At 37.8% G+C, this 22,519-nt stretch overlaps 1 protein-coding gene across 1 annotated transcript; it reads left to right on the top strand.

Moving 5' to 3' along the window:
- Positions 1–6,917: 6,917 nt before the first annotated feature.
- On the top strand, positions 6,918–11,516 carry LOC137995003 (uncharacterized). Its single transcript, XM_068840578.1, has 6 exons — positions 6,918–7,004; positions 7,120–7,212; positions 8,825–8,992; positions 9,319–9,420; positions 9,765–9,933; positions 11,281–11,516. Exons 1-6 carry the CDS (start codon positions 7,002–7,004, stop codon positions 11,397–11,399), a joined length of 654 nt encoding a protein of 217 aa, XP_068696679.1. The 5' UTR covers positions 6,918–7,001; the 3' UTR covers positions 11,400–11,516.
- The last annotated feature ends 11,003 nt before the right edge of the window (positions 11,517–22,519 follow it).

The following is a 22,519-nucleotide window of genomic DNA, read 5'->3' as shown; positions in this document are numbered from 1 at the left end:
CAACTGTTCCACTCGGAATGTGAATTCTGGTGGACAAGTTCATCGTTTATATACCATGCGTTGGTTGTTCAGTCCTTCCTGGTTACGTTTGTTTCAGCTGTTTTGCGGAAATCTTGCTGAAACTAGACTGAAACCTATACCCATTTTTAGAAGGGCCGGGTCTTAAAATGAGAAAAAGTGAGAGGAAACTTCTGTTTCTTAACGTGAATGGTTTTCAGTACAGATGGGACTCAGGAGTCATGTTATTGTCGTTAATTTTTGTTTAATAAAAAGAAAAATAATACGTTATTCCAAGACACAGTTTATTCTTTACCATCTTTACAATGTTTTCTTAGTGTTATTTATATATTTTATTCTTCCATGTTTCACTTCTTTGCTAACTCGACCGAAAACCACATCTTACTTCCTTTAGCGTGCTCGTTCAAAACGCTAATTCAGTGGGAATAAAAATACTTAATATATATGGCATACTATCTCCGTTTATTACCAGGTCAGTAAACACAACCCTTTCTCAGCTCCAACAGAAGTTGTGATTTTTAACTTAAGAAAGTAACATGAAGGGCAGGTTAAACGACGCGCTACAAAATATGGGAGCACGGCAGTTAGTTCGTGATGTCTTTGGTCTAGCTTATACCAGGCGTCGGCGAACGAGAAATTACTTATCAGCGAATGAAAGTCGTTGCTTACACTTTTGGGGTGATTGCCCTACACTGTACGACTTGGCTTTTGCTGCGCAACTTTGCACTAGATCTGGTGTGAAACGTAAAAGGAAAAGCGTTCGATGATCACTTTTATGTTGACTTCGGGTGAACCCTGACGAGAAGGTTTCATCACTATTCCACTCGGAATGAGAATGCTGGTGGACAAGTTAATCATTAATATTCTATCCCTTGGCTGTTCAGTCCTTCCTGGTTATGCTTGTTTTAGCTGTTTTGCAGAAATCTTGCTGAGACTAGACTGACACCTATACCTATTTTTAGAAGGGCAGGGTGTTAAAATGAGAAAAAGTAAGGGAAAACTTTTGTTTCTTCCTGTTAACGTGAACGGTTTTCAGTACAGATGGGACACATGAGACTTGTTACTATCGTTTTTTTTTTTTTTTTTTTTGAATGAAAAGTAAAAAAAAAATGGATTCGTTATTTTAAGACATAGTTTATCCTTTGCCATCTTCACAATGTTTCCTCGTTGTCAATATATTCCATTCCTCCATTTTTCACTTCTTTGCTAACGTGACCGAAAACCACATCGGACTTCCTTTAGCGCGCGTGTCCAAAACGCTTATTCAGTAGGAATGAAAAAAATTAAAATTTATGGCACATCGTCTCCGTTTATTACCAGGTTGGTAAATATAACCCTTACTCAGCTCCAACAGAAGTTGAAGGACAGGTGAAATGACTCGCAACAGAATATGGGACCACGGCAGTGAGTTCCTAGTGTCTTGGTTTATAAGTGAAATAAATTACTATTATTATTATTATTATTATTATTATTATTATTATTATTATTACTATTATTATTATTATTATTATTGGTATCTTTGGTCTCGCTTATTCCAGGAGTCGGCAAATGAGAAATTACTTATCAGAAATGTTTTTTCTCGCGTTAAGGAATGCACGTTGCTTCAGCGCTTTCTTGTCTGCGTTTCATAGTTTCTGGAGTGAAAATGATTTGTTTTCGTTTCACTGCAGAGTGATTAGAAAACAAATGAAAGTTGTTGCTCACACTTTTGGCGAGATTTCCTTACACTGTACGACTTGGTTTTTGCTGCGAAACTTTGCACCAGCTCTGGTGTGAAGCATTTACAGTGATTGCCTGATGAATTCATTAGGGAACGTCATAGAATCTCTATTTAAGTTTAAACTTGTTAAATAAAGTTGTTTGGGAGCTCCTTTACCATAACTGGCTCTATTTTAACGTATTTCCAATAAACAATGCACAAACAAATCCCAACGAGTGAACTTAGTAGGTTAAAATTAGTTTACCTAAATGCTTCTTATATTTACCTGTTCTCGGAAAAGTATAATGAAACTGTTCTTTTTAATTGAAAACCGATACCCGTTTTTAGAAGACCGGGTGTTAAATGTAGAAAAAAGACAGAGGAAACGTCTGTTTCTTGCTGTTAACGTAAACGGCTTTCAGTACAGATAGGACTCATAAGTTATGTTATTGCCGTTTTTTTTTTTGTTCAGAATTTAAAAGAAAACAAAACTGGATTCATGAAACCATCTTCACAATGTTTCCTTGTTGTCGATATATTCCTTTCCTCAATGTTTCACTTCTTTGCTAACTCGGCCGAAGACCACATCTGACTTCCTTAAGCGGGCGCATGCACAACTGGCTACACTGGCACTTTGACTACATGTACGTCGAACATACGATCACAGCAGTGCACACAGACGAAATACACGATTTCCACGAACATCTTAACAGACAGAACGCCGACATTCATTTCACCAAGGAGATCGAGGAGAACGGTAAGTTGCCTTTTCTAGACTGCCTGGTTACACGTGACAACAACAGATTACGAGCAAACCGACTCACACTGACAGACTACTTGACCACCAGTCATCTTACAACCCTACGTCTCACAAAGCTACTACTGTGCGGACCACGACGAGAAGAGCCCAACTAGTCTATGACTCACCTGACAGCTTAGCAGACAAAGCTAAGTACTTAGACAACGTTGTTAGCAAGAACAACTACAACAGAGACTTCAACAGACGCAAAAATTAAAGCAACACCGAAGCGAACGATACCTGTCACTACAGCGACCATACCTTACATACGAGGGACTTCAACGACCTATCCGAGCTTTAGGAAAGTTAGTGAATTACCGACTTGTGGGCCGGCTTGTAAATTCACGCTTGTTTTGTCGAAAGTGTGATTACGCTGCGGCTGAGCGAATATACTTGCCCGCATTTTAAACACCAAGCAAGAGCTCGATCGATCCGGAGTTTCAAGGCTATTGAATTGGACCATGGATACGTTAGTCTTTAGAGATCAAAAAAGATGCTGATGTTTCACATTAACATCTCTTGCAGATCTTGATTATGCAAAAAGCATATTCATTTGCGGGTCTCCGGTTGAATTGAGATATATCAAACAAATGCAAACAGACGCACTTCATAAGTTTGATTACGCGTAATTATGCGTACTGGGTGTCTTTTGTGGCCAAGCGGAACGGTTCAGAAAAATTACGTTAATCGCAGTATCCTTTCGGCGCTATCATGACTTTATTACTTCGAATCCCATTCATTAATCCTCGATTACTTCTAGTAATATTGGTATGGTTGTTACGTAAGGAAAGACGAAAGCAAATGACTTAAATCGACTCCTCCCAATTCAGTTTAATGAGGATAGTTAACGATCATACTTGTCTATCGCCACAAGTTCCAAACTAGGACCTTGCATTGTATACTGATACACAATACCAAGGAATAGAGTTGTGCATTAGTTTTTTGACAAGTCACAATTTAGGATTTTATCCACGGACTCAAAGTTAAAACCACCGCTCAAAGGGCCCCTGTGATCAAAATTTTCATATCCTATCTTTTTACATTTTCGTGTAGAATAGGACTCTCTTACTCACCTTACGAAATTTCAGTGCTTTACGAATAGTGTACGGTAAGAAGTACTGAACATTTGTTTAAATTCAAATCGGTGGACTTGCATATTTCGTTCAAAACGGCTAAGTAGAAATCAAGAGTACCCAACGTGGCCACTCGACAAAAAGCGCGCTCTTCAAGTAGAAATCGAGCTGGCTGGGAAGTTTTTACTTTTAACTTGTAATGGCTGGGATTCGGTAAGTCGTCTTGTTTGCTTGGATTATTTTTTGCAATACTGTTTCTAGCTGTGTAGAACAATTTTTCTGTTTTTTTTTTCCTGGTTATCAGACTAAAAGGAAAATGTAATTCTCGTTAGTGACTTCCCTTTCACTCTGTCCAAATTTGGAAAATCTGTTGTTTATTGGCCATCACCTGACAAGTTTCCGTCTCACCGGTTTAAGAAGCCTCCAACCGCGAATTTTCTAATTGGAGATCAATTAAAGTGCAATGTAACCAAAACTTTTTCTTTGAATTTCAAAACTATGTTAACTTAACACTAAGCGACCATAGTTTTAAGTCATGATTTCAAAGACACCTGTTTATTTTAACTGGAAGTTTCCTATTTAATGGTCAGCCATCTTGAGAGAGCTGGATCGAAGAGAAAATGACGTCAAAGGCTCACTAGTGTTAGAATGCAATGCGTGTGTACGCCACAGAATTAATATACCGCACGAGAGTTTTGGGCTTTCAGACTTTTAAACTCGCGTTTTGCATATATTATTAGCTGCATTTACACGCTGAAATTTTATGCTACTGAGCCTTTGACGTCACTTTTTCCTGGATCTAGAAAACTTACACTTAACGCTTATAGCTTTGTGAGACGTAGGGTTGTAAGATGACTGGTGGTCAAGTAGTCTGTCAGTGTGAGTCGGTTTGCTCGTAATCTGTTGTTGTCACGTGTAACCAGGTAGTCTAGAAAAGGTAACTTACCGTTCTCCTCTATCTCCTTGGTGAAATGAATGTCGGCGTTCTGTCTGTTAAGATGTTCGTGGAAATCGTGTATTTCGTTTACTGTGATCGTATCTTGGACGTAGCGTAGTCAAAGTGCCAGTGTAGCCAGTTGTGCATGCGCCCGCTTAAGGAAGTCAGATGTGGTCTTCGGCCGAGTTAGCAAAGAAGTGAAACATGGAGCAAAAGAATATATCGACAACAAGGAAACATTGTAAAGATGGTTTCATAAATCCAGTTTTGTTTTCTTTTAAATTCTGAACAAAAAAAAAAAACGACAATAACATAACTTATGAGTCCTATCTGTACTAAAAACCGTTTACGTTAACAGCAAGAAACAGACGTTTCCTCTGTCTTTTTTCTACATTTAACACCCGGTCTTCTAAAAACGGGTATCGGTTTTCAATTAAAAAGAGCAGTTTCATTATACTTTTCCGATAACAGGTAAATATAAGAAGCATTTAGGTAAACTAATTTTAACCTACTAAGTTCACTCGTTGGGATTTGTTTGTGCATTGTTTATTAGAAATACGTTAAAGTAGAGCCAGTTATGGTAAAGGAGCTCCCAAACAACTTTATTTAACTAGTTTAAACTTAAATAGAGATTCTATGACGTTCCCTAATGAATTCATCAGGCAATCACCGTAAATGTTTCACACCAGAGCTGGTGCAAAGTTTCGCAGCAAAAACCAAGTCGTACAGTGTATGGAAATCTCGCCAAAAGTGTGAGCAACAACTTTCATTTTGTTTTCTAATCACTCTGCAGTGAAACGAGAACAAATCATTTTCACTCTACAAACTATGAAACGCAGACAAGAAAGCGCTGAAGCAACGTGCATCCCTTAACGCGAGAAAAAAACATTTCTGATAAGTAATTTCTCGTTTGCCGACTCCTGGAATAAGCGAGACCAAAGACACCAAGACACCAGGAACTCACTGCCGTGGTCCCATATTCTGTTGCGAGTCATTTCACCTGTCCTTCAACTTCTGTTGGAGCTGAGTAAGGGTTATATTTACCAACCTGGTAATAAACGGAGACGATGTGCCATAAATTTTAATTTTTTTTCATTCCTACTGAATAAGCGTTTTGGACACGCGCGCTAAAGGAAGTCCGATGTGGTTTTCGGTCGCGTTAGCAAAGAAGTGAAAAATGGAGGAATGGAATATATTGACAACGAGGAAACATTGTGAAGATGGCAAAGGATAAACTATGTCTTAAAATAACGAATCCATTTTTTTTTTTTACTTTTTATTCAAAAAAAAAAAAAAACGATAGTAACAAGTCTCATGTGTCCCATCTGTACTGAAAACCGTTCACGTTAACAGGAAGAAACATAAGTTTTCCCTTACTTTTTCTCATTTTAACACCCTGCCCTTCTAAAAATAGGAATAGGTGTCAGTCTAGTCTCAGCAAGATTTCTGCAAAACAGCTGAAACAAGCATAACCAGGAAGGACTGAACAGCCAAGGGATAGAATATTAATGATTAACTTGTCCACCAGCATTCTCATTCCGAGTGGAATAGTAATGAAACCTTCTCGTCAGGGTTCACCCGAAGTCAACATAAAAGTGATCATCAAGCGCTTTTCCTTTTACGTTTCACACCAGATCTAGTGCGACGTTTCGCAGCAAAAGCCAAGTCGTACAGTGTAGGGCAATCACCCCAAAAGTGTAAGCAACGACTTTCATTCGCTGATAAGTAATTTCTCGTTTGCCGACGCCTGGTATAAGCTAGACCAAAGACATCACGAACTAACTGCCCTGCTCCCATATTTTGTAGCGCGTTGTTTAACCTGTCCTTCATGTTACTTTCTTAAGTTAAAAATCACAACTTCTGTTGGAGCTGAGAAAGGGTTGTGTTTACTGACCTGGTAATAAACGGAGATAGTATGCCATATATGTTAAGTATTTTAAATCCCACTGAATTAGCGTTTTGAACGAGCACGCTAAAGGAAGTCAGATGTGGTTTTCGGTCGAGTTAGCAAAGAAGTGAAACATGGAAGAATAAAATATATAAATAACACTAAGAAAACATTGTAAAGATGGTAAAGAATAAACTGTGTCTTGGAATAACGTATTTTTTTTCTTTTTATTAAACAAAAATTAACGACAATAACATGACTCCTGAGTCCCATCTGTACTGAAAACCATTCACGTTAACAGCAAGAAACAGAAGTTTCCTCTCACTTTTTCTCATTTTAAGACCCGGCCCTTCTAAAAATGGGTATAGGTTTCAGTCTAGTTTCAGCAAGATTTCCGCAAAACAGCTGAAACAAACGTAACCAGGAAGGACTGAACAGCCAACGCATGGTATATAAACGATGAACTTGTCCACCAGAATTCACATTCCGAGTGGAACAGTTGGGAAACTTTCTCGTCAGGTTTCACCCGAAGTCAACATAGAAGGGATCATCCAGCGCTTTTCCTTTTAAGAAAGTGACAAGTTAACATGGTAAGTTGCTTCAGAACTGCATTCTTTTGTAAAGTTTTCTCCAGTAAAAACACCAAAAATGTGGCGTTGAATTTAGTCAGCAGTATATCCATTCATTTATCTTTCATTTCACCAGGAGTTCAAGGCGTTTATCGTTTTCTGCTTTGCTTTCTTCGTTTTTACCGTATCTGGATTCTCAGTTTCTAAACGTGAAGCGGCAGAAGAAAAGGTAAAAATGACCGCCAATATTTACTCAGCTCTTCATTAATGATAATCAGTTTTAGCGTGCAAGTAGATATCAGTTTACCGCATGAATGAATTTTATGATATTTTTCCGAGAAGAGATCATTATAAAAAGCATTTAAGTGAACTATTTTTAACCTACCAAGTTCAATGAGGGAGATTAATTTGTGCATTGTAAATCAAAAATATGTGAATATAGAGCCACTTATAGTACAGGAGCTCCCAAAACCTTTCTTTTTTCTAGTTAATCGGACAAGGCCAAACCGGTTTCGCATCAAATCTCCGTCACGGGCAAAATTCATTCTCAAAGCATTCCAGTTTTTCAAAATGATTTACTATTAATCAAAATGAATTTCCCATGGGTACTCGCATCATCGCATGCTATGCTAGGCATTCGCACCTTTTTGCAGATTTAAACCACTCCTCGATTCACACCATTCACTTGACTCCAAGCAGCCACTTGAGAACTTTGCTCGCGGTAATTTTTTCGCACATCGGTGTACTTATAAGTGATATTTAATGTAATAGTGTTATTGTCAACCTTTAAACTCCAGAGGTTGGGGTAGTTTCGCATTGGTTTGGAGAATACGTTTCCGGACTTTTTCTGTCAGGAGTTTTTTCACCGGTTTTTCGTATCCGGCTTAACCACCGCTAAACTAGTCTGCAAACGCCCGAATGTCATAGTAACAATTGCCACGTATACTGCATCGCTAACGGGATTCCTTTATGTGGGTTGTGGTTCGCGACACGCTTAGGCGGATAGTGTTGTATAGGGTTCGACTAACAGTGAATAAAATGGCTGGTCGAGATGGCTGGTCGGCTCCCTTCTATCGTCTCTAGTGTTTACACGGGGAATGTTTCCTATTCGGTTGAGCGCAGCGATAGAGAATAGAAGTATCATTATATAGCGCCTAAGTCCATTAAGTGCAATTATTAAACACCAAACGTGACAGTAACCCCATCTCTCTCGACATGTATCATTGACGTCACAACTCACACAAACAAATCAATTTTACTTTCGTCAATAAGTCAGTTCAAATAAGAAATGTTTTCATGATAAAGTTTTTTTTTTCCAGTTCGACTTTAGTTTTCATGATCTTTCTTTGAGACATACATCTGTTACCATCTATTATACATGCTGTTTTTAGAACCGTCACGCAGCGCTTAAAATCGAGCTTCTTACTCTAGCAGCGCACGTGTAGCCACAGCCCGATTTACAATCTTACATCGTCTTGTTTAAAAGTAAATGGAGAATTTAAAGGGTCAATTAAATACTGAGACGTCTTGGAAAAAAAGTGCAAGTCTCAACATGGCAAAAAAAGGTACTTTCAATGAAAAGAATTTGTTTTGCTCCACTTGGTATCACAGATGACCCTATCGATCACACGACGTCTTTATTGCTTTCTGCTAACTTCGAACGCAATAAACAAAAAGATTCTTTGTAATATCTTTCGGCGTTAGAAACCTTACAGACAATTTTTTTAAGTCCTAAAAAATAGAAGCTGGTCAATTGATCAAGTGACATCCACACGGAAGAGCATGCAAACGTTTCTAAATAGAATAGGGTGATAAGTTTATTTGCTTCCACTCTCTTGCAGGACACCGTGTCAAAGTATACTGTTAAAATTCACGATGGAGAGAAAGATATTGATGAAACACTCGAGATTAACACCGAGAGCGAAACAGAGACCATCAATGTTCCAGACGATGGCAACACTAGTGACAGTGCCCCCGGAGCAGTCAAATCTGTTTACGATTTTAAGCGAGTGAGTAGTAGTCAAGGTAGTAGTCAAGGACTGCGTGGGCTGTAATTTTATATTAGTGGTGATGCTCCTTTTCCTCTCTTTCTATATCCAAGAGAGAGTTTCCTACTTATACAGTAGCTTACTCAATGGCACTCATGATTGTATCCGTCAATTCTTACTTACGCATGCGCATAACTGCTTAATCAATAACTTCGGCATCCACTTATTTTTTTCCTCTTTTTCTTCTTGGCTGGGCAGATGAACTAGCTGTGTAATTATCTGAGTAAATAGCTCTCCTACTTTATTTACCACTTGTGAATAACTTGTTTCATTTTTCATTCACAAAGAACTTGGCCATGCATCGGATGTCTAATCAGAAAGCCTGCTTTCTGAGCAACTCTACGGACAATCTACCAAATCCTGGCGACCTCAAGAAAGTATTTGATGAGGTTAGTAGAGTTGCAAGTCGTTACAAAATACATCAACTATTTCATCGAAAAAGCATATGTATACTACGTTCTGCGAACGCATTTCTTTTTATGATTTCTCTGAATCTACGAGTAAGCTAATTGCATCTACACAAAGATTTTTTGCGTCCCCTTTTTGCTTCATCTCAGACTGATGACCTTTCTTTGAGAAAGTGAGCCTCTTTTACCAACTTGAAGACGAAGTTTTTACTTTTTATGGTTTTTCTTGCATGTAAATGTCTTTTGTGTGCATTGAATAAGAACGTTGATAAATCAACACACTATTTGCATCCTGTAACCGTCACCTAATTAATATTTTTCCGCAGGGAAGTTCTTTAAATCCCTCTCAGGATTCGTTTGAGTATGCGACTGACGGAACTCTTGACGACCGGTCGATGTTGAGTGATGAGATGAAGGAATTGTGTGACGGGCTTCCCATTTATGTGATAACGCAGAAAAGCTCGGTCGAAGTGGAAAAACAAAACAACCTTAACCGTAAGTTAAACTGTAGTTAGCTCAAGTTAAGCTCGGAATAGTGACAAATGTAAATTAATGACGCACAACTAAACAATATCCGTACAAGGGGCTGAGGCTGTGAGAACTACATTAACAACAAATAGAAGTTTGCAAAACATCATTCATCATTAACAAATAAAAACATCAACAATAACAAAATCAAGATCAACGACGTCATATCGGCAAACAACGACAACAGCATTTGTTTCTACTTGTAACGGCATTTTTCTCAGTCTTTGCTAAGAAGATGTCGTGGGTACTTAATCGCTCTTTGTACCATAGTTAGAGTCCCAAAGTCACTCTCTTTGCAGTTATATTATCGCAGATATCACCATGCAGTACCACCGTTAGCCAAGGAAACTGGAAACCTGATGAATGCCAGAGACCCGTTTCTCAAAACTCCGTAAGAGTTTCCGTGCCCGCGAAACTTAGATTTTCTTCCGTTCTCAATCGATTAGTGCCCAAACTAACCAGCACTATTTCTTAAACTAAAAAACTTTAAACGGTTCAGGTCTGAAAATTACTCGAAAGCATCTTTATCTTGGGGAACGTTGAGCACAGAATATAGTTTTTTTGGGAACCCAATTTCCTTTTTCGGACTCTTGAGAAACGCACGATAGGCCACTAAGTAAAGACCCCGCTAAACGATCAAACATTTTCATCTAACATCGTGTTTGCCAAAATCAACGTTGGGTGGCTAAAGGGGCAAACATTGTTTGAAGAAACATTTTCATCCAACATTGTGTTGGATTAACATGTTTGGCCATTTAGCCGCCTCTCGAAACTATATATTTCATTTTGATCTAGAACAAACATTTTCATCCAACATTTTGTATTCAGGACAAAGGTTTGATCATTTAGCCGCCTCGACCAAACACGATGTTTGATGAAAATGTTTCACCGTTTAGCCTGGGCTTAAGCCTGTAATGTCGACCAGCATCTCGTGCAAGGGTGTAGTAATCCTCCTGATTGTACAACACAGAAACTGAAGAACAGACTCCGTATACTGAACAAGATCCTTCCTTAACATCATCTTATCGTGGAATCAGTTTCTCGTAACTCTTATCTTGTATTGCGTTTTTCCAGGAGCCCATTGTCCCATTAACTATTATACTAACTGAGGAGGGGGAGGGAGGACGAGTATGTTTTTCTTGAATTTGTACTATACATGACCTTTGAGCTTAAAACCTACCTACCACAAGCTGTTTTAATTTTTTTTCACGTGGTATTGAGTTATGATGAAAGATGGAAACCGTAAAATGAAGTATTTTTGCCCTAACGACAATCAGGACACTAACACTTTTGTTAAAAAAATATATTTTGCAGGAGAGAAGCGCTGGATTTGCGGGTATAGCTGCTGCTGGATTCGCTACAAATATTGCTATTGGTGGGGGTGCTGTAGATACATATGGATCTACCGTTGTTATTATACATGTTTTTGGTAACTGTTAAGCCCGCGTCGAAAGCAAACCCAAGTGGCTTATAGTAATTGCTAAATTTAATTGATTTGGTAGTGGATGTAGGCTTAGTTTAGATGTAAGCTCATCGAATTCAAACGGATTGTTTCGGAAGACAGCTAAGGTTAGAAATTTGACTGAGGGTGAGGGGGGATGGGGCAAGGGGACGTTGATCTCTTTCTCTGTGATTTCAATCTCCGTCCCTTTGCCACCTCTCCCTATTCGGTGTAAAAAAATTTGACTAAATTTGACTAAGTGATTCTTAGTTGGGACATTAATAGCAGTGCTCCCGATAGAAGAATGAACGGAATGGAAGAGAGTAGGGTTTACGCGCAAGGGCACCTAACGAGCAAATTGATTCAAAAGCCTTGGAGAGACATTTCTAGGCTCCTTGTAATGTGTAAAGACTGTTTAAAGAGATTCTTTTTGTCAGCAAGAAGAATTTTATGTGTTACGGATCTCTTAGCTGAAGATTTCAGTACCCGAGATTATAGGGAATGAAATCTTCACTTCAGAAATTGCTGGCTGGATGTTACCTTTTAACAACTTCCTAGTGAACTATTTGCGCACCCAAAAATGCTAGGTGACCTTTTAAGTTCCAAAACTTGCAATAATATCCGTTCCGAAAACGTAAGGGACGTTTTTTCCCTGTTTGCGAATCTTTTAGGTGATGTTTTATTTAAGAAATCTTTAGCTTTTTGGTAGCGTAGAATTTGAAAGTCTTACAACAGTTTGACTCTCCCTAACAGATACTTCACCAAGTTTCTCGTTGGGTGCTCCTGTACGCGGAATAGGTGTTCGATTAATATTCTTCCGGGAAAATCGGGCAAGTTGTGGAGGAATAGCAAAGCAAACTAGGGTCTAGACTATTCTGTGGGCTTACTCTCCTGACCACCTGCACGTACGGTATTCGGTTTGCCGAATGCCCGCTCTAACTTGTGGAAAACCTTATTCCACCTATTAATTTGCATAATGCTAAAATAGGACTTAAAATTAAGGATTTTGGGTGAAATGACTTATTAGGCATTAGGTAGTACTTCCTTGCAATGCTGTTTGTCATAGTTGTGTAGGGTATAGTTCCACACTTCCGAGTCGTTCAGTGAAATCCTTAAGCGTGACCATTCATATGAAAATCACTGGGCGGTACTTTCCTGTGGTATTGTTTATCATGCTAGGGAGAAGACGACCAAAGTCTTCATTTGTTTCGTAGGACCCGTAAAACCGTGGAGAAAGTTTAACAAAAAGCTTTTTTGTAGACACAAATTAAGTGACGTGACGACAAAACTGATTTATTAAACACCATAGCCCATGCAGTCCAAAGTAATTATCAACAACAACGAAAGAAGTAAATAAAGCCACTTGAAAGTTAACAAATGTGTCCACTTTTTGTAATATATTTTGACACCGGTGGGTCTAATTTGCAGGTCGCAGGTCACTGGTCGCAGGTCATTGTTTCACCAATACAGAAGAATGTTGAGGATACTTTCTGTATTGGTAAAACAATGACCTGCGACTTGTGACCTGCAAATTTGACCCGCCGTTCTGACACCACTCTGCGGCTTTGAGGGTAAACATTAATATTGTTTTGTATTAAATTCTCTCTTGAGAATTATGACACAAAGAAAGCAAGATTTGCCTTGAAAGCACTGGGGTCATATTTCAATATTGTTGTATTGAACCTGGACTATATATTGGAGGGATTGAAATCCCCCTTTAAAATTTTCGCCTTCCGTTTCTCGTTTTTCCTTCCCGTCTCATTAAAACTGCAACTGAATGTTTTCTCAACTTTCTTTCAGTTGGGGCATACCAAAAGAGGGAAACTGTATTGTTTGTATATGTAAAAATCGCATGATCATGAGTGCAATTTGGAATAATTATAAATTAGCACGAGTAAAATTTTGAAAGACTAATAAAATTGCACGAGCCCATTAGGGCGAGTGCAATTTGTGGTCTTTGAAAATTTTAAAAATGCTCATTTATTCGAAATTGCACGACAAAAATCATGAGATTACTCGTTAATGATATACATACAAAAATTTCCGCCCCTCTCCATTACGCGAATACTATAGGCCGGCTCGTAGTCTTGTTCGTCTTTCTTGCGAACTAAAAGTGTAAAAATCTTCCCGACAATTTTGTTAAGGGCTCCCGGCTTAAATTTGTCAATATCCAGTTGTTTGTGCTTTCTTTTCCATTCTTAGTTTTGCATTTCCTTCAAACTTTCAATTAAAACATTGTCATTCTCGCTAAATCTGTTCCCCATTTGAGCCATCCAGGACTTACATTTGATTGGCTATCTGTGAGTTTCTTCATTCATCGACTCATGAGATCGCTTGCTTACCTCGTTTTGCAGCGAAAAATTCACCTATCTGCACTAATTCACTTTTTTGCACTCTGTTTAGGATTGATTGACGTCGGTACTTTCAGCCAATCAGTATGCTGAAATTTTTGCATGTATGTTATTAAGGCAAGTACCAACATGGTTACCATGACTTTGCGAAGTAGCGCCAGTCTTCGCTTTCTTTACCGGCCTTTCAACGAAATTTTGTGGCAAAATATTCGCAATGTTACATACGCTTATCTTCCAGGTGATCTGGCCCTAAATGATTAACCAATCAGTTTTGAGGACAGATTATTTAGACCTTCGGCTAAGAGAGATACCGATGTTTTCAGTCAGAGGTAGTGTTGAATCGCTTCTTCACAGAGTTGTTTGTTTGTTTTTTTTTTGCAAGAGTTAACATACTGTATCTTTGGCGTCAAATCATCGAACATCCTAACAGATGACGCAAAAACCTCATCACCAAAATCTAAGGGCTCAGGGTTGACCTTGCATACGTTGTTTCATCGATCTATAGCTTCCTTTGGCAATCTCCTACGTAAGTTAACTATATTCACACATGCTGTCGACTGCCTTCCCGAATTCGTCAATTAATTGGTAATTTCTGTGAGTCAAGTACCAAGGCGATTAAGCTTCTAGTTCACAATTAATTGAAAACTTTGAGAATCATCAAGTGTGCTCCGCAACATGTGCTCTCAGCCTTTGCATCTCTGCAGACAAAGCATCAACTTGTTCTCTGGGTTCTTGGTTTTTTCTCTTTAAAGAAGCATTGGTTTCTGGCATGATAAATAGAGTGTTACTAGTAAATAAATAAATATATCTAGACGTAGAATAAAAGAAATATTGAGTTTTGAAACTTGAATTTGCCGGAGCGTTATTTCAGCCAGCCATTTTGTTCACCACCGCTGACCCTACTATGATATAAACGACGCACCTTATCTGTAAAAGTACCTTTTAAATGGTATACCCTTTATTCCATTCAAGGGGTTACTGAACCTATAAAAAAAAATTTTGGTTAGCCACAACTAAGAGTTGCCCTTAAACGTTGAGTCATCGCCCAGAATGCTGTTGTTTCTTATGACTTGTACTTGCGGTGCCATTTAATGACAGGAGGCATATTCCTTTGCCTTTGTCGAACTGGTCATTTGTGATGGGCCAAAAGATTTAGCTATAGGAATACTTAGGTCCCACTGCAGATTTCTACTGCCGTCAATCAAAGGATCGCAAGTGTGAAATGAAATGTAAGGTGCGCTAAAACGAACAATGGTGGCTTCATTAGGCCGTGAAACCTTTTCGAAGTGCGGTTTACCAAGTTCTATTTACGCTTGACAGAGCCGTGCGACAAAGCAAGTGAAAAAATATATATATATATGAAAAGTTTAAGCCAAGTTAAAAATACCCAAACAGCAAGTCCAATTCTGCCTTACGTACGGCTCAAACAGAGACAGTTTTCGATACTCTTATCACCGTAAAGTTTTTCTCTTTTATTGTTATCTCGAAGTATGTTGTTTCAAGGAGTAAATTTAGGCTCTTTCTCGGATTCCAGTGATTATCACTTATTGATAATAGCTCTCAGACCACCTCAAGTCGGAGCCCTATTTCTTTCGCCTTTTAAAAGTAAGCGGAGTTATATACGGTAAGGAGGGTGACAATATCAGAACTACTTTATTCACAAAATTACACCGCTACCGTACTAATCAGAACTCCTCCATCTTGGTTGAAAATTTCAACACTTTAAGTTTTTCAGCAGTTGCGATTCAACATAAGAGTTTTTTTCAACCTACCCCAGTTGACACTTTTTGATTTTTAAATTTGCATACATATTGGCTCTAATTGTGCAATTAACCAAGTGATGCGAAACGAATCGAAAATCCTTGTCATCTCATTGGTTGATTAAAACAAGGGACGATGGCTCTCAGATAAAAAGGTTTTTCAGCCTAAAACTCTACTTTCGCCTTGAGAAGCAAAAGGGAATTATCTACGGTAAGGAGGATGACAATATTACAATCATATGACAAGAACTGCAGGCACGTCCGCTTCCTTAGCTTCCTCTGAAAAAATTGTAACAAAAATATAGCATAATTATTACAAAGCTAGATGTTCGTAGTTTCCGGTTATATGTGCGACCCCTCTAATTTCTACCAATGGTGTATGGGGGTACTTTGAAGTTATATGCTGAAAACTCGCCTTAAGGACGTTGGCGCGAAAATCTTCGTCTGAAGTTGTCATAAATTAATTATTCCAAAAATGAACAAAAAATGGGGGGTCACCGACTTTGCTTCGGAGAAAAAGGCAAGGGAAAAAAATCTTGTTTGTCACGATTTTGTGTGACCTGTCAAAGAAGGGCTGGAACCCAAGACAGGATCGATCGATGAGGGGTTTTTTTTCTCGAGCATAGCAACGAAGTTTCAAGCAGGCGTTATCTTTACTTGGTTGGTCTTTTTTATCATATGTCTCCATTGCCGTCATGCTCATCTTTGTGAAATATAATCTCTGGCTGTGTCCTCATAGGTCCGCACTATTCAAGTGGATTAGGAAGAGAAGATAATTTTGCTCCATTTATATGAAAGTAAAGGAAATGAACTTCAAAACATGCATTCATTTTGTGCTAAGAAGTACGTAACGTAATAAAAACATTGGAAAAAACCATTCCCATTAAATTTACGCAACGTCGCTAAACAAAACTAACCTTCCTCGAGTTTTCAAATTTTTCAACCACAACTTGATTAGCGACCTTTTCCAGCCTCCCGGTCCTTTCTCTCTTGGAAATAAATATGCCATTCTTTAGCCGACCGGGAATTTTTGCCCGGCGTTTTTATCGCCATAAGATCGTAACTACATTAACGCTTGAAGTAATGCGTGACATATTAAAGTCGCGTTACCGGCGTAGTATAAGTTGCGCAAACAATTAGCGCGAACCTCCTAAAATGATGTCGCTACTCATCTTTGTGAAACATACTTTCGTCCAGAAATACACGTCATTCCATGAACGCCCGATTTCAGTGACATGAAACAACTTGAAATGTCCGTGTAAGCCCAGATGTCCAAGCACTTCTATTTCCAGCTTGAGTGCTATTACAGGAGAAATGACATTTTTCGCAAATTTTGGCACACTAGCAAAGGGGGGACCAAGGGAAAATTTTCAAAAATGGGCGATCTTTTAGTTGAAATTCAGAAGGCTAAAAAGATAGGAAATACAAGTCGCCTAATTAGTATGGATTGAAAGCTAAACTATCCTAGATTTGTGCTATACAAAAAACCGCATAAAAAAAGACTTATTAGAGGAGAAATGGCATTTTTCGCAAAAGCACCGAAAATGACAATTTTTGGCAAAATAGCAAACTGGGGACCAAGCAAAACTTTTCAAAAATAGCCGATTTTTTACTTGAACTTCGGTAGGCTAAAAAAATAGGAAATACAAAACGCCTGATGGCCTAAATAGTATGAATTGAAAGCTAAACTATCCTAGATTTATGATATGCAAAAAACCGCATGAAAAAAGACCTATTAGAGGAGAAATGACATTTTTCGCAAAAGTACCGAAAATGGCAATTTTTGGCAAAACAGCAAAGAAAAAATTTTCATAAATAGCCGATTTTTTAGTCGAACTTCGGAAGGCTAAAAAAATAGGAAATACAAGTCGCCTGATGGCCTAATTAGGTTGGATTGAAAGCTAAAGTATCCTAGATTTGTGCTATGCAAAAAACCGCAAAAAAAAAAGACTTATTAGAGAAGAAATGGCATTTTTCGCAAAAGCACCGAAAATGACAATTTTTGGCAAAACAGCAAAGGGGGGACAAAGAAAAAATTTTCAAAAATGGACGATTTTTTAGTCGAAATTCGGAAGGCTAAAAAAATAAGAAATACAAGTCGCCTGATGGCCTAATTAGTATGGATTGAATGCTAAACTATCCTAAATTTGTACTATGCAAAAAACCGCATGAAAAAAGACCTATTAGAGGAGAAATGACATTTTTCGAAAAAGTAGCGAAAATGGCAATTTTTTGCAAAACAGCAAAGAAAAAATTTTCAAAAATAGCCGATTTTTTAGTCGAACTTCGGAAGGCTAAAAAAATAGGAAATACAAGTCGCCTGATGGCCTAATTAGGTTGGATTGAAAGCTAAAGTATCCTAGATTTGTGCTATGCAAAAAACCGCATGAAAAAAGTCCTATTAGAAGAGAAATGACATTTTTCGCAAAAGTAGCGAAAATGGCAATTCTTTGCAAAACAACAAAGAGGGGACCAAGGGAAAATTTTCAAAAATGGCCGATTTTTTAGTCGAACTTCGGAAGGCTAAAAAAATAGGAAATACAAGTCGCCTGATAGCCTAATTAGTATGGATTAAAAGCTAAACTATCCTAGATTTGTGCTATGCAAAAAACCGCATGAAAAAAGACCTATTAGAGGAGAAATGACATTTTTCGAAAAAGTAGCGAAAATGGCAATTTTTTGCAAAACAACAAAGAGGGGACGGAGGGAAAATTCTTAAAAATGGCCGATTTTTTAGTCGAACTTCGGAAGGCTAAATAAATAGGAAATACAAGTCGCCTGATGGCCTAAATAGTATGGATTAAAAGCTAAACTATCCTAGATTTGTACTATGCAAAAAACCGCATAAAAAAAGACCTATTAGAGGAGAAATGACATTTTTCGCAAAAGTACTGAAAATGGTGATTTTTGGCAAAACAGCAAAGGGGGGACCAAGGGAAAATTTTCAAAAATGACCGATTTTTTAGTCGAACTTCGGAAGGCTAAAAAAATAGGAAATACAAGTCGCCTGATGGCCTAATTAGTATGGATTGAGAGCAAAGCTATCTTAGACTTGTGCTATGCAAAAAACCGCATGAAAAAAAAAACCAATTAGAGAAGAAATGATATTTTTTGCAAAAGCACCGAAAATGGCAATTTTTGGGAAAACAGCAAAAGAAAAATTTTCAAAAATAGCCGATTTTTTAGTTGAAATTCGGAAGGCTAAAAAAATAGGAAATACAAGTCCCCTGATGGCCTAATTAGTATGGATTGAAAGCTAAACTATCCTAGATTTGTGCTATGCAAAAAACCGCATGAAAAAAGACCTATTAATGAAGAAATGACATTTTTCGCAAAAGTACTCAAAATGGCAATTTTTGGCAAAACAGCAAAGGGATGACTAAGGAAAATTTTTAAAAATGGCCGATTTTTTTGTCGAACTTCGGAAGGCTAAAAAAATAGGAAATACAAGTTGCCTGATGGCCTAATTAGTATGGATTGAATGCTAAACTATCCTAGATTTGTCCTATGCAAAAAACCGCATGAAAAAAGTCCTATTAGAAGAGAAATCACATTTTTCGCAAAAGTAGCGAAAAGGGCAATTTTTTGCAAAACAACAAAGAGGGGAGCAAGGGAAAATTTTCAAAAATGGCCGATTTTTTAGTCGAACTTGGGAAGGCTAACAAAATAGGAAATACAAGTCGCTTGATGGCCTAATTAGTATGGATTGAAAGCTGAACTATCCTAGATTTGTGCTATGCAAAAAACCGCATGAAAAAAGACCTATTAGAGGAGAAATGACATTTTTCGCAAAAGTACCGAAAATGGCAATTTTTATCAAAACACAATGGGGGCACCAAGGGAAAATTCTTAAAAATGGCCGATTTTTTAGTCGAACTTCGGAAGGCTAAAAAAAATAGGAAATACAAGTCGCCTGATGGCCTAATTAGTATGGATTGAGAGCTAAACTATCCTAGATTTGTGCTATGCAAAAAACCGCATGAAAAAGGACCTATTAGAGGAGAAATGACATTTTTCGCAAAACTACCGAAAATGGCAATATTTGAGAAAACAGCAAAAAAAAAATTTTCAAAATGACCTGACCTGATGACCTAATTAGTATGGATTGAAAGCTAAACTATCTTAGATTTGTGCTATGCAAAAAACCGCATGAAAAAAGACCTATTAGAGGAGAAATGACATTTTTCGCAAAAGTACCGAAAATGGCAATTTTTTGCAAAACACAAAGGGGGCACCAAGGGAAAATTCTTAAAAATGGCTGATTTTTTAGTCGAACTTCGGAAGGCTACAAAATCAAGAAATACAAGTCGCCTGATGACCTAATTAGTATGGATTGAAAGCTAAACTATGTTAGATTTGTGCTATGCAAAAAACCGCATGAAAAAAGACCTATTAGAGGAGAAATGACATTTTTCGCAAAAGTATCAAAATCGGCCATTTTTGGCAAAGTAGCAAAGGGGCGACCAAAGGAAAATTTTCAAAAATGGCCGATTTTTTGGTCGAACTTCGGAAGGCTAAAAAAATAAGAAATACAAGTCGCCTGATGGCCTAAATAGTATGGATTAAAAGCTAAACTATCCTAGATTTGTGCTATGCAAAAAACCGCATAAAAAGGAACCTATTAGAGGAGAAATGACATTTTTCGCAAAAGTACCGAAAATGGTGATTTTTGGCAAAACAGCAAAGGGGGGACCAAGGGAAAATTTTCAAAAATGGCCGATTTTTTAGTCGAACTTCGGAAGGCTAAAAAAATAGGAAATACAAGTCGCCTGATGACCTAATTAGTATGGATTGAAAGCTAAACTATCTTAGATTTGTGCTATGCAAAAAACCGCATGAAAAAAGACCTATTAGAGGAGAAATGACATTTTTCGCAAAAATCACGAGAATGGCAATTTTTTGCAAAACACAAAGGGGGCACCAAGGGAAAATTCTTAAAAATGGCCAATTTTTTAGTCGAACTTCGAAAGGCTAAAAAAATAAGAAATACAAGTCGCCTGATGACCTAATTAGTATGGATTGAAAGCTAAACTATCTTAGATTTGTGCTATGCAAAAAACCGCATGAAAAAAGACCTATTAGAGGAGAAATGACATTTTTCGCAAAAATACCGAAAATGGCAATTTTTTGCAAAACACAAAAGGGGCACCAAGGGAAAATTCTTAAAAATGGCCGATTTTTTAGTCGAACTTCGGAAGGCTAAAAAAATAAGAAATACAAGTCGCCTGATGGCCTAAAAAGTATGGATTAAAAGCTAAACTATCCTAGATTTGTGCTGTGCAAAAAACCGCATAAAAAAGACCTATTAGAGGAGAAATGACATTTTTCGCAAAAGTACCGAAAATGGTGATTTTTGGCAAAACAGCAAAGAGGGGACCAAGGGAAAATTTTCAAAAATGGCCGATTTTTTAGTCGAACTTCGGAAGGCTAAAAAAAAAGGAAATACAAGTCGCCTGATGGCCTAATTAGTATGGATTGAGAGCTAAACTATCCTAGACTTGTGCTATGCAAAAAACCGCATGAAAAAAGACCTATTAGAGGAGAAATGACATTTTTCGCAAGAGTACCGAAAATGGCAATTTTTGGGAAAACAGCAAAAGAAAAATGTTCAAAAATGGCCGATTTTTTAGTCGAACTTCCGAAGGCTAAAAAAGTAGGAAATACAAGTCCCCTGATGGCCTAATTAGTATGGATTGAGAGCTAAACTATCCTAGACTTGTGCTTTGCAAAAAACCGCATGAAAAAAGACCTATTAGAGGAGAAATGACATTTTTCGCAAAGGTACCGAAAATGGCAATTTTTGGGAAAACAGCAAAAGAAAAATTTTCAAAAATTACCGATTTTTTAGTCGAACTTCCGAAGGGTAAAAAAATAGGAAATACAAGTCGCCTGATGGCCTAATTAGTATGGATTGAGAGCTAAACTATCTTAGACTTGTGCTATGCAAAAAACCGCATGAAAAAAGACCTATTAGAGGAGAAATGACATTTTTCGCAAAAGTACTGAAAATGGCAATTTTTAGCAAAACAGCAAAGGGGGGACCAAGGGAAAATTTTCAAAAATGGCCGATTTTTTAGTCGAACTTCGGATGGCTAAAAAAATAGGAAATACAAGTCGGCTGATGGCCTAATTAGTATGGATTGAAAGCTAAACTATCCTAGATTTGTGCTATGCAAAAAACCGCATGAAAAAAGACCTATTAGAGGAGAAATGACATTTTTCGCAAAAGTATCAAAATCGGCCATTTTTGGCAAAGTAGCAAAGGGGGGACCAAAGGAAAATTTTCAAAAATGGCCGATTTTTTAGTCGAACTTCGGAAGGCTAAAGAAAGAGGAAATACAAGTCGCCTGATGGCCTAATTAGTATGGATTGAAAGCTAAACTATCCTAGATTTGTGCTATGCAAAAAACCGCATGAAAAAAGACCTATTAGAGGAGAAATGACATTTTTCGCAAAAGTTCCGAAAATGGCAAATTTTAGCAAAACAGCAAAGGGGGGACCAAGGGAAAATTTTCAAAAATGGCCGATTTTTTAGTCGAACTTCGGAAGGCTAAAAAAATAGGAAATGGAAGTCGCCTGATGGCCTAATTAGTATGTATTGAAAGCTAACCTATCCTAGATTTGTGCTATGCAAAAAACCGCATGAAAAAAGACCTATTAAAGGAGAAATGACATTTTTCGCAAAAGTACCGAAAATGGCAGTTTTTGGCAAAACGTTAAAGGGGGGACCAAAGGAAATTTTTGAAAAATGGCCGATTTTTTAGTCGAACTTCGCGAGGCTAAATAAATAGGAAGTACAAGTCGCCTGATGGCCTAATTAGTATGGATTGAAAGCTAAACTATCCTAGATTTTTGCTACGCAAAAAACCGCATGAAAAAAGACCTATTAGAGGAAAAATGACATTTTTTGCAAAAGTACCGAAAATGGCAATTTTTAGCAAAACAGCAAAGGGGGGACCAGGGGAAAATTTTCAAAAATGGCCGATTTTTTAGTCGAACTT

The sequence above is a fragment of the Montipora foliosa genome, chromosome 3 (assembly GCF_036669935.1).
Source record: "Montipora foliosa isolate CH-2021 chromosome 3, ASM3666993v2, whole genome shotgun sequence".
Taxonomy (NCBI): domain Eukaryota; kingdom Metazoa; phylum Cnidaria; class Anthozoa; order Scleractinia; family Acroporidae; genus Montipora; species Montipora foliosa.
The sequence above is the reverse complement of the archived record's forward strand: the minus strand, read 5'-3'. Positions and strand labels throughout refer to the sequence as shown.